We start from the raw sequence: 12,721 nt of genomic DNA, 5'->3' as shown, positions 1-12,721 counted from the left end.
CAATGTTACGGTGAGTTTTGTAACAACATTACACCAATCATGAACAACCTCGGTGCACAACTAACTAAATATTTACTTTGTAAAGTCACTAAACTTCTGCATGATGTGTTTGTATTAAACGTTATTAAAGTAAACGGATAACATTATTCTTATAGTGTTATTAATCACTTTTATGTGGATTTATTTGGCGACATTTCCATTGAAAGACGAGTGGTTTGACAAAGGCTATCGCGTGCGTGTAACAGCTAGCATTGTTTGTCGATAAGCTGTCACTGACATAAATATGCAAATAAGATTGACTTAAAAAAACCGATAAAATATGAACAAAATAACCAGGATTACGTTACCTGATTGCTTGGAACGAAGTGTGTCAGGTACATTCTTCACATACTTTCTCATATATTATTTCTCATCTCTCATACCATATATTGTGTATTTAAACGTGTATTTATTTGCTTTTGAGTTATACTGCACTCCACGGACACCACTCTCTCAGATGTGGTGTATCTGCATCCACAGTTCTGTTTCCTCTCCTCTTATTTGTAGCCCCGCCCCCATGGACCCCACAGAGTGAGCACCACCCCTTTCCGGCCAATCACACCACAACACGGCCACTCCATCACTTCACAGTTTCCAAGGTAACTGGGCTGCTCTCCTGAAAGGAGCTACATCATCAGCATCCCTCCAGCGAGAGCTGCAGTACAGCAGGCACCTCCCTCACACACCGCACTATAAGGAAAATGGAGTAGTGTTATGGTAAGTACCCGGCTCTTGTCTTTTGCTGTTGTGAGCTGCTGCTGGATGCTTTTTTTAGAAAAGCCAGGTTAGAATTAAATAGCTCTTGTATTATCCGAAGGTTTAACTCGAGCTGATGGAGATTTATGGCATTATGGGAGATTGGTATGGCACGTTGCTTTGTTGAAATGGCCTGCATAGGATGGACCAGCTGCATACACAAATAGTATCCGTAAGGGTGGTTGAATGTTTACATATAAGCCTTATAAAGCCTGGGGAGGGGATGATTTATTTTGCAGTATTGCTATTTCTGTCTACAAGGACAGCAATGTGTGTGTGTCGGTGTGAGTGAGTGTATTCTCCAACCACCTCACACGGAAGTGTGGCCTGCTGTTGTCTTTCAACACCCCTGCATTTGTGTTTGTGTTAAGCACGTTTGTGGGGCTTGTCCCATTTGGCCTCTGCGCTGCAGGATGGGGGACGTGGGATTTGCGGGTTTATGAGCGGTTCTCTGTGTATGTGGTCCAGTGGACAGACACGCCTGTGTCGTTGCTTGGTCATGGTTCTTTAGACGCTGCCTCATCATCACCTTGGGCCCCAGCGCACACCCTGCCCTGCTTAGTTTGAATGATGTTGTAGGACAGATGCTCAGAAATACTGAGGAGGAAGCGAGCATGTGTCCCAAGGTGTGGTGGCGATGCACTGCAGGCTTGAAATCAGAATTCATTGGCCGGGTGAGTTGGCTGGTGAACGAGGAAATAAAGGGCAGAGTGAGCATGCTGTATCGGGTAGTTATCATATAACGTTACGCACAATTTAAAGTGGGGTACAAAAGTCTGAGACCACTTGTGAAAACATCACTTGTGTTGTTTTGTTTGCAAATTATATTATCAGGAGGATGGAAATGAAAAGTTGCTTTAGAATATTCACATTTCTGGATCTCCCTTTACTTGAACTCTACAAGTTCATCCTTTGATCATCCATTATTTTTAAAAGAGCATGTTTTGTCTTTCAATTCAGGCAAGATTATCTGATATTTTTGTATAAAGAAGCTAATGTGCTTGAGTAGCGACCCAGAAAGAGTACTGAATTGTACCGATTTCTGGTTAATTCGATTGATGTGATGTTTTTTTTTTTTAATGTTAAAAACACAAAACATTTCTCTGTTTCTTGGGCAAAATTAGTTTTTGAATCCAAGATTTTCATTGTAGTTTAGGCTATTGGACTTTACTGTAAGCGCATACAAAATAGTGGTGCTAGGTAACACATTACATCAAGCTTCCTTTTATTACCATATGTTAGTTAATGTTAATGTTAATGTTAGTTAATATAAATACAGTTGTTCGTTATTTGTTTATGTTAGCTCATTGTGCGTTAACTAATGTCAACAGATTTAACACTGAAAATAAAAATGTATTCGTAAACACTGAGGCTAAGCTTAATAAATGGTGCAATTGTATTGTTTCTTGTTTGTTTGTTAAAGGGATAGTTCACCCCAAAAGAAACATTCTGGCATCCTTAATTCGTCCTCGTGTCGTTGAAAACTTTATATATAGATATTTTGAGAAATGACTCTGTGGTTTTGTGTCCGTACAGTGAACGTCAATAGGGGCCAAAATTGTTACCAGTGTCTCTTTAAAATATCTGGTGTTCCACAAAAGACAGTCATACAGATTTTAAGTGACATGAGGACGACTAAATGATGAAAGAATTTAAATTTTTGGATGAAACTTTAGCTAACGTAACTAATGTTAACAAATGGAACCGTAAACTGGTCACACATATTGAATGTTGATGGATCATCATTATTGGCGATCTCCACTGGACCAGGCAATATGGGCCACTTTGCACATCCCTCATAGCAAATATATTACCCAACAATGTGTTGCACTTCAACATCGAGTTGCTGCATTTTACTGCATGCTTGCTTATATACATCTACGGTTGTCTAAATATATAGTTGTGTAATTCAACCCGACAGCCTTAGACGCTATTGCAGTTGTGCTCGCGCGGCCTCTGTGCCACTGGGTTTTGAAAGCGAATCATGTGTTGTCTGCCCCTCCCTCTCCCACGAGATGGTGGTTTTATTATGGTGATGAGGGTTTGTGTTTGAGATGCTGGTCTGTGTGAAAAGCAGGGGTTTGGGTGGGGAACAGACCCCTCTTTTCAACAAGAACTGACCCCTGTTTAAAACAGAGGCGGAATATGCCGTGTAGCCGTTTGCTTTTGCCTATGTGACCCGGATCGCTTGCTGTCGCAGTGTCACGGTGAGATTTGAATTTTGGAGAGCTGAGGGCACAGACCAGGGCCTTTAGTAGCATGCTGAAATGTTGTCTAGTTTAGCAGGTCTGTACTACCCAACAACTGGAACAAGCAATAAAATGAGCAATTTAAAAGCCGAACTCGAACACAATTTACGCCTGACACGAACCACAGTTTGTTTGATGCTGTTGGCCTTTCCTTCTCTAGCTCTGTGATGGGGATATCACGTCTCAGTTAATCTTCCATTTGATCTCGGAGTGCAGTCGGCCCGTCTCTCTATGGTTTCCGTTTGCTTCTGTCATCATTCAAACACAACGAGGGCAGCTGTCATCTAACATTAAGACCCAGGGTGTGGCAGCAGCCGGCCAGGCACTTCTTGACTAATCCAACCCACGGTGTCATTAAATATATTTTATAAACGGCAGCTGGATGCTTGTTTGAAAATATATAATTCTTGACAGTCTTCCCATTATAAATGTACCCGAGAACTGTGGAGGTTAGCTTGAGCTCACAGGTTGATTGTGATAAAATGGCTTAAAAATTATGTTTTTCTATCGTGGGGTTCAGAAGGGTCATGTTGCCACGGTAGCAGTAGTAATGAACTTGCAGAATAAACGACCCTGACCTTTGACACCATTGATGTTCGAAGGTTAAGGGTTAACAGCATATTGATCAGACACAGTGAAAAAATGTTTGGTAGAGATGATGGACAGTTCCAAAAACATTATTGTATTATTAGGACATTATTGTATTATTATTATTGGATTATTATTATGTCAGGCTTCATGCTTTGACACAACGCACTTCAATCAAGAGCACAACGTGTGTTGCTTTCACTGTTGAAATCTGACAACATTAGTTATGTGGCTTTGTGGTTAAAGTCCCAGTGAAATAAAAAATGACAATTCTCATTTTTTCATGAAATATTGCAGCGTTTATAGTAAACAGTTTATCAATGTGGGTCATTTTCTTTTTAAAATACCCTCATAATCTTCTGTTAAAATCTGAAAATGCACTTCCACCGTGAAATGACTATCCATCTCAAATTACGTAAATTAGACGGCTTGGGCAGAGCATCCGTTAACTCCTCCCCTTCAACCGTCAGTCTGCTGCCAGTTTCATTTCAAAATGCAACAGCTGTTTTTACACATCCAATCAATTAGCAGTGAAAAACGCAAGCCACGCCTACTAATTTTCTCCTTTGAAATAGGGCTTTTTCACATGACGTCACGCATCTTCCGTTCTGCCGCGAAGCAGTGTATCGTTACTTACCTTAGAATGGAGTTTACCAAGTCCCTTGCACAGCTGCCACAAATACGGCTGGATGATGTACAACATCTTGCAGACAAATTTTCGCTTACGACAAGACCAAATCTAGATAAAGGATACAAATGCTTCGTTGAACAGTACCTGTTTGATTATGAAGGTAAGTGTTTTGTTTTCTTTTTGTGTTAGCGAAGGTGCTAGGATAAGTCCTTGAATAAGTGTTCTGTCAGGGTTTTTTTTCCACTGTTGTTAAATTCCTGCACAACGGCAAAACGGAAGTTCTTCTTCGTCTTGTTTGTTGCAAGACGGATGTTATGATACACTGCTTTGCGAAAAGGCAGAAGTTAAGTGACGTCATTGTGAAAAGGGCCTATTACTTTTCACTCGAGCAACTTACGGTTCACGGGGACTTTAAAGATCTGAGTTTGTAACTATATAGTACAATGACAAAATTGTAGTAAATGTAAGCTACTTTGAGGTTTTCAGATGATGCTCTTTTGATTATTATTTAACATTTTTCATTTAACTAGATAAATATAAAAGGTTCATGTATTCTCTGTATGTATTCTATGTAATATTTAAAAATATCTGCACATTTTTGGAGTTTAGGGTGTATTCATAATCTGGAATATTTAATTATGTAGGATAATGAGGACTGTAAATAGTTGTTCTTGGTATTTGATGGTTAGAGTTGTGTGTACAGTTCTCTTTAGAGTTACCTTATGGTGGTTATGAAGCGTAAATCTTGTTTTTTAATGTTGTGTGAGTGCAGAGATGCAGTATTTTTTACACTATAGCTCACGGTTGTGTATACTCATGTTATCGGCTTTGAATAACAGCGTGTGCACATACAGAATTCCATGTTAAAAATGAGAGAAAGTAGATTTACTGTCTGGGCAGGGTTGACATTTGAATGCAATAATGATGTAAAATATTATTCACGTGTTGTCTCTCTCTATGACCCTCCGATTTATGAATTAAACGCTGACTGAGTCACATGGGATATTTGTTTTCATAAATTATTTGAAAATAATTTGTTCAATTCATAATGTGAGAAAAAAGGAAATAAAACAACAGCAATTTACATTACAGTGTCTGTTGATACTGTAATGTAAAGTGTGATAAACCCACTGAATTACACAACACGCATTCCTTCATCCTATCTCCAAAATGGCGAGGTCATTACGTCAGTATAATGAATTATTGAAGTTCATCCGATCCTTCACAGATGCGGCTGCTGGTCTGTGATTTGACCTTATTTATTATGCTAATAATTAAAGCATGTATCAAAGGGTATCATGGAGAACACATTGGCAACCACACAACAACACTAGGAATCGCAAAGCTTCTCTAGAAATGTAGTGGGAGGTGCAAACACCTCTAACTTAAGAAAATGTAAATGTCTTATTAAATATTAACCTTTCTTAAGTTACTTAAACGCTCCTGGCTGATATATTACAGCTCTAAAGAAGCGATTTATATTAAAAGAGGAACTCTAGTGATTGAGAACTTGCTTCTGTTCTTTAGATGGTACTTAAGTGAGCCTAAGTGGGAAAATTGTATAACTGGATTTTCTAATGCATAATAAAGCTTCTTTTTGATCTATTTTTCTGCAGCTGTAACACGGCTATTAAGATCTACCTTTTATAACCATGACAAAGTATTACCTAGCTCAGTAATTCTTTTAGACGTTTAAGCTGAATAAAAGTAAAGTTTGTTTTCACATCTCTTGAACAATCCCAGTGTGCCAGTGGTCAGTCAAACAGACGCTGGTGTCATGCTGGGATGAGAGAATGAATTTTAATCTCAAAAATGTCATTTATTCCGTTTGTCTCGGACATTTGAGAAGGTGGTTCAAACATCAGGATATCTGCTTGTGGATACGATAAATAAATAAGTCCGTGCATTTGGGCCAGAGCCCCAGAGAAAAGAACTACCAGCTGAGAGTTGTTACAGGCCTGCTGTCTGGATTCAGCCTTTATTTAGGACTACACTGTACACTCATGTTTACTTGGTCTCTCTCTCTCTCTCTCTCTCTCTCTCTCTCTCTCTCTCTCTCTCTCTCTTTCTGTCTCTCTCTCTTTCTGTCTCTCTCTCATCTTGTACATACACTACAAGTGAAGCATGCCATGTTCCACACCGATTACTCATTCTGCATTACTCAGAGGTTGCTCTTTCATGCATCAGGTTCTCTGTAATGTTTTATTGAAGTATCAACGTTGTCTTGTGTTGCCTCAAATATTTCTCAGTAAGAGCACATTGCAGTGTTTGGTACTTTGCAGAACTCACTGCCGTGATGCTTGTGTGTTCTGGGTGATTGCCAGGCCTTTGGCATGTGGATGTTGCTAAGGTTTTCTTCGGTTGTTATTTACCTGCGTAAGTCAAAAGTGCCCACACCATTTTCTTATCTCTGTCACTTGAAAAAATAATCCAGTGTCTTAGTAAATATCACAAAAATAAAAAGCTATATTAACTTAATAAAATCTTTAAAAATGATTTTAAAAGTTTTTTTGAGTGGATATAATTTTTTTAAATTAAAATCCAACAGTTCATTTCTCTAAAAAATAAATTACATAAACAATAAATCTCTAATAAATGTACATGTATTGATTAAGTTTATTTAATGAAAGGACATAAGTATTTAATTAACGAATTCTATTTTTAATACACCCGTAATATTTTTGGTGAATTCTAATGGAACTTTTTGAGTTACTCAGATTTACTTATTTGTTTTACATACATATACTCAATTTAAATAGTATATTTCATTGATTTTACAGCTTTGAAATTCACTCAATGTCTTTAAGCCTAAATTGTAAGATCTACCAAAAAATGAGTAAATCACAGAACTTCCAGTCTATGTTTGGTTATTATATAGCCATTTATTTTATATTTCATTTATATTAATATACTTGATTCTATATTTTTATTGTATATTAATTGTATTCAGTTAAATTAAAACTACACAACATTTATTGATTCTTTGCGGAGGTCGCATTTGTTCACGTTGTAACCGCTGAAATCGTCTATGAAATTTTTAAAATGGCAACAAAAATAGAAATAAAATTTGTCTTAAGACAACAACTCTCTCAACAGACTGACGGCTTCTTTAAACAATTTTATGTTTCTTTGAGAGGCTTAAAGCAGCGGCAGGTCATCTGCATCCATGGATGTGTCTTTGCGCTTAGAATTAACATAACATTATCATCTGTTGGTGTTTTTGTGGATGCTAATATACTGTATGTTTATAGTTGTCATCATAAGAACATCCCTTAGCTGATCAGTAGCTAGCACAATTAAATCATTTTCGGATCATTTTCATTTTTTGACGTTTGATTGCACGTTTTAATATCTTAGTAAATCTGAGCACAGTGTTGAATAGACGGACAGGAGAAGTCTCCTTACTTCGCAGGGGTTTTTCCGGGTGTAGATGGGGTCTCTCTCGTTCTCTCGTATGGAACAGCCCTGCTATTACTCAAATGGTGCCGGTCATGGTGATTCACAGGCTGACTGGAAATAGGTTTTAAATGCAGTTAGAAGGTTTAATGTGGGGTTATGAGATTACTAAAGCGGCACTCTGCAGAGATTGAACTCCTCCCGTACAACGTTCTTTTCCCCCAGTCCTGCTGTACATGTCTGTATTGATTCCAGTTCAGTCATTTATCTAAACCAGCGCTCGCCATGAAACACACACAGCAAAAGCGTAGAGACGCCAGCTCAGCCATGTTCACAGAGAGAGACCAAGGACAATCTGCATTCTGCATTAAGAAGTTTGACCGTTTCTGTGTTATATGAAAATAAGAATATGCACTGCCCATGTTTTGTAAAATTAGATTTTTTGAGAATTTTCTTTTAAGCAAAAATGATTATATATTATATTATAAAAATAGAACTTTTTGATTATTGCTTCTACAGAACTTGTGTCATAATTCATTGGACTCTTTCTTCTGTGGAACACAACATATATTTTGAGAAATGTGACCTACATTCCTCAAAATATCTTTTTTGTTTTGTAGAATAAAGAAAGTGACATTGGTTTGTAATGTCATCAGGATGAGTAAATGATGAAAAAATGTGTGTCATTTATGTTTGTTAAAATCCCAAAGTTTGACCAATAATATAGCAATGATTTCCTTAGCAGCTCTATTAAATGCAGTTACTCATAGTTTATTAGCATTAAACCGTTTTTAAAAAATGCAAAAGTACTTTGTAAGGTAAAGTATGGTTTTACTGTGTTTTGTAGGAGTCTAATTCTGCTCATTTCCTGTGCTTTCGTGATGTCATCATCAGCAGAACTGATGTTGTTTATGAGGATCTGGCGTAGACGTTGACGTTCAAACAGCCTCACACAGATGCTGGCCATTCTGCTCAGTGTTATACTGATCATTTATTTGTTTACACTGACACTTTGAGTGTGAAATCAAAGCTGTCACTGTCAAAGACATTCACGTTTCGTGGCTCGATGGGGTTTTTTTCTCTGCAGCTGTGATGCCTTTTTCAAAAAAATATACTCCACATGACTTAGATGCAGTTTTTTTGATCCTGTCTATCCAGATGAAGTTGGATGAAATATATGCGACCTGATTGGTGGGCAGTACAAAAACTACAGTCATAAAATGAACTGCCTTATGGACACGTATTACACGATATTGCAACAGCGTGTTATTTATACGCAGATCGATGAGAGCGGGTAGATATAACAAACTGTTCAAAGTTTTCTCTCGCATGGAGACTCAAAGATGAAAAATTATTAGATGAGACATTTGATTTTAAAGATAGATGATGTCACAGGCCTGTTTTTCAATTTTCTGTCCTCACTGTGAGATCACACACACACTCATACACGTGTGAGTAAGAGCAGTGCCATGCCATGACTGTCATTGGTTTACTCATCGGAAAGCAGAAGAGATTGCGCTTGTGGAGTTGAGTCGATCCTCTCCAGCACAATGTTGTATTATGTGGGGACCAAATGCAAAAGTTCAAGAATCAGATATTTACAAAAGCCAATATAGATCAACCACTGCTTTGTGAATCAGTTTGACCGAGTCATTAAAAACGATTCATTCATGAAACGCATATAACCAGCTTGCGGTAAAACACGTAGACGCATAGTAAATCCAAATGTCATGTTTTGAATATATTACACATTCATGTATATGCTAATCACCTGTAATCCTGTGCACATGTGAAAGCTCGCTTGTATGTTATTGTGATGCAGATGTAGTTCTAATCAATTCTGTTCAGACAGAATTGCAAACACATTTGAGCAGATTCGGTCTCTACCCTGTCATGTTTAATGTCACCTAGTGAATCCGTTTACACAGCTTCATTTCAGCTTTAGCACGGGAATGAGCTGCAAATGGCATGCAGTCATAAAAGCTGAATAATTCATTGTCTTACTGCAGTGTTATCATGTGTGGGAGCGTGTGTGTGACATACTGCTGAAACGGCACATTAACCGGACACACACACACACACACACAACGGATCGTTCGAGATATTGATTTCCAATCGCTGGTTTCGCCGCTGCAGTGGTCTAGATATTCAATGCTGTATAATGCTGATGAGATGACCTCATAATGAACATCACAGTTCACATTTAAACTAGTGTGTTTTCCATCACAGGCCTTTGTGTGAGGTGAAAATGACCTCAGATGCTGATCTTGGACACTGTTTTTATGATGTTGTATGTCTAGAGATGACTGCATCATTTATTAATCACGTCCATGTCACAGTAAGTAATGTAGTGAGTTCGTGTCAGGGATCGTATTGAACTGATACTTTTGGGTATTTTAGATATTACTGGCTATTGGTCATATTCATGGTTCAGTGTTTGTTTTGTTGTAGTGTAAAAGGTTCTTAGTAAATTGTCTAGGACACAAAGAACAGTCACATCGGAGGAGTTAGTGGAAACAGTCGACTAAGTACATTTCTCATGATCTCTCATTATAATGCAGTTATATAATATTCAACAGTTCAATTCAGCTTTGGAATAGATGCATATTTAAGTTTTGTAGACAAGAGAACATTATGAAGGGTTGTAAATGTAATGACCTTCATTTTACATTTGCAGCTTGCTAGCAGCTGGGCTTTTCTTAGTAAATACAGACAAATACTAGAGGATTAAAGAGGCTTTGCTTATTAAAGGCTTTGCTATTTGATCTTTTTTTCATAAATATCTGTGGTAATGAAATTATTCGGATCTCTCTGTGAACAAAATCTCCTTGATGGCCAATTTACGTGCCAGCAGACCATGATAGTGACTGCCATGCAATCTTCCTCCCAAATGACCTGTCTGGCTTTCTGGTATTTCACATAATGTGGCAAATCATTTGTCATTAATTGTGGTTTCTGTCTGTCCTCTGTTTCTCATCCTCTTTTATTTTCTCTCCTTTCCCTCTGTCTCAGCCAAACCAAACATCCCCATCCTCAGGACCACGCCGCGTTTCACCATGAGCATCGCCGTATCGCCGATGGCCACTGAGGCTTCTTCCCCTATGATCACTTCTGTGACCCCCACCCTCGAAAATGACCCGGATAAGCATGATGACCTGGAACTGTGCGGGGCTGGTGTTAGCGGTGATGGAACGACCCACACACAAGATCCTTACCGCAGGTACCAGAAGCCCCCACCCCTCCACACAGGGGCCGACTGGAAGGTCGTGCTCCACCTGCCGGAGATAGAGACATGGCTGAGGGCCACGACAGAACGAGTAAGAGACCTCACACATTCTGTGCAGCAAGACATCACCAATAGACATGTGGATGTGCACCTTGTACAGCTCAAGGTAAGAGGATTGCGTCTCAATGTGCGGTACGGATGGTGTAGTATATGACACATGTTTATCGGCCTGTAGCCATTTAGAATGAATAATAAAGTTTCTGGATCAGGATGTCCAACTAGCATGTAGGCAAGTGTAGAGTTTTGAGTGAGCTGAAGAGTGATTTGTGATGTCATCAGGACAGAAAGTTGTTTCACAGGCAGACCAAATTATTACGTTTTTGTCTTTTTTATGTAACATGATGAGGGATGCATAAGACAGGGAAAGTGTCTCAAGTTTTGTAGCGTTTAGTTCATGTTTGAGCAGAAATGCACATTGATTAGTTACACACTGTTAACTCAAATGCTGTATCAAATTAAGTTATGTAAACTTAATTATATAGAAAAGTTGTACCGCTTAAATATTTTAAGTTCCTATAACACATTTTTAATTTTGTGTAAAGTATAATGAAACATGAAGTTTTGACTAAAAAATTGCTCCTTGTTCAATTTACTTAATTTAAAGACGTTAATTCAACACAATTGCTCAAGAAGGATTTCCAATTCCCAGCATGCTTTGCGTCAAACTGCATCAAGGTGTTTGATTTATGCATATTAAGACTAAGAAATGTGTCAAATAAAGGAACGGAAAAAAATGAGTTTAGTCACTTAAAAGTGCAACTGTCTACTTAATTTCACGAGAAGAATGAATGAAATATTCAAGTCACACTTACTAAGACTGAAAGTTCTTCTTACTTAAACCAAGAACCTCTAAAACTAAACAAATGTGAGGCAACGAGTATTGCCAACTTATCCGGGTTTACGCTAGTGCAGTTTTTCTGTTTCCACCTGCCTCTCTCTAGTAAAAGCAGGTAGTAACACATGGCGTTTGAATTAAGACAAAATATAGAGAGATGTGGACAATCTTTAAAACAATGAAATGTCTTTAGTGATTTCTGTCTTTATTTGATCGAAAGCGGATCAATTATTCGGTGACCCTGAGGTCTTGCTGGATTCCTATAAATGATTGTATTATCAGTTATTGTATGGCTTGCTGGATGTTTTTTATATCATGTGCACATTGCACTCGCAGGCGGTCATGTGTGTATGCGTTTAGCATTATGAATCATTGCTCTTCAGTTGTATTCTTTCATTTTCTTGTAGTGTATCGAGTCCTAGTTAGCGTGCTTTATTAGTGTTAGAGAACGCATTGATCTATTAGATCATCATAAACGCGTCACATATCGATAAACATCTTTACAAGAAATCAGATTTTTTTCCAGTAAACACAAATCTGGCCACAAATAAGATACATTTTTTGCTAGAGCGTTAAGACTGATATAGAAGTATACATATAGAGAGGTATATTGATTATTAAGTATATAGTATATAGAATTGAAACATTGATGAAATAACGAAAAAGAAACCACAGTCACGCCATTTAGGTGGATTCTGTACATTATTAGTGTGATTCAAGCGTGTCTGCCTGAGGAACATGACCCGATCGCTCATTCCTAAATTAAAATTATTTCCTCTCCGTGTCTGATGTTGCATTTATCAACTTCTGTTTATTTTAAATAACCCACAGTCTCTGGTGTCACATGCTTTTACAGTCGGTGAATCTGCCTGCCGTGCTAATAATTGACATAAAATGATTGTCTTACTTAGGCAAGGCAAAAAACAATGCTCGCAGTTCTG

General features: G+C 38.0%; 1 protein-coding gene across 2 annotated transcripts in view; it reads left to right on the top strand.

Moving 5' to 3' along the window:
* The first annotated feature begins 623 nt into the window (after nucleotides 1-623).
* Nucleotides 624-12,721, top strand: part of akap6 (A kinase (PRKA) anchor protein 6) — a 114,371-nt gene continuing 102,273 nt past the window's right edge. For both annotated transcript variants that reach the window (XM_057343893.1, XM_057343892.1), the window contains exons 1-2: nucleotides 624-756; nucleotides 10,672-11,051. In XM_057343893.1, the coding sequence (XP_057199876.1) occupies nucleotides 10,716-11,051 (336 nt within the window). In that variant the 5' untranslated portion in view covers nucleotides 624-756; nucleotides 10,672-10,715. The remainder of the gene's footprint in view (nucleotides 757-10,671; nucleotides 11,052-12,721) is intronic.

This window comes from Triplophysa rosa, linkage group LG10 (genome assembly GCF_024868665.1).
Source record: "Triplophysa rosa linkage group LG10, Trosa_1v2, whole genome shotgun sequence".
Taxonomy (NCBI): Eukaryota; Metazoa; Chordata; class Actinopteri; order Cypriniformes; family Nemacheilidae; genus Triplophysa; species Triplophysa rosa.
Note: the sequence above shows the minus strand (reverse complement) of the source record. Positions and strands in the feature narration are given on the sequence as shown.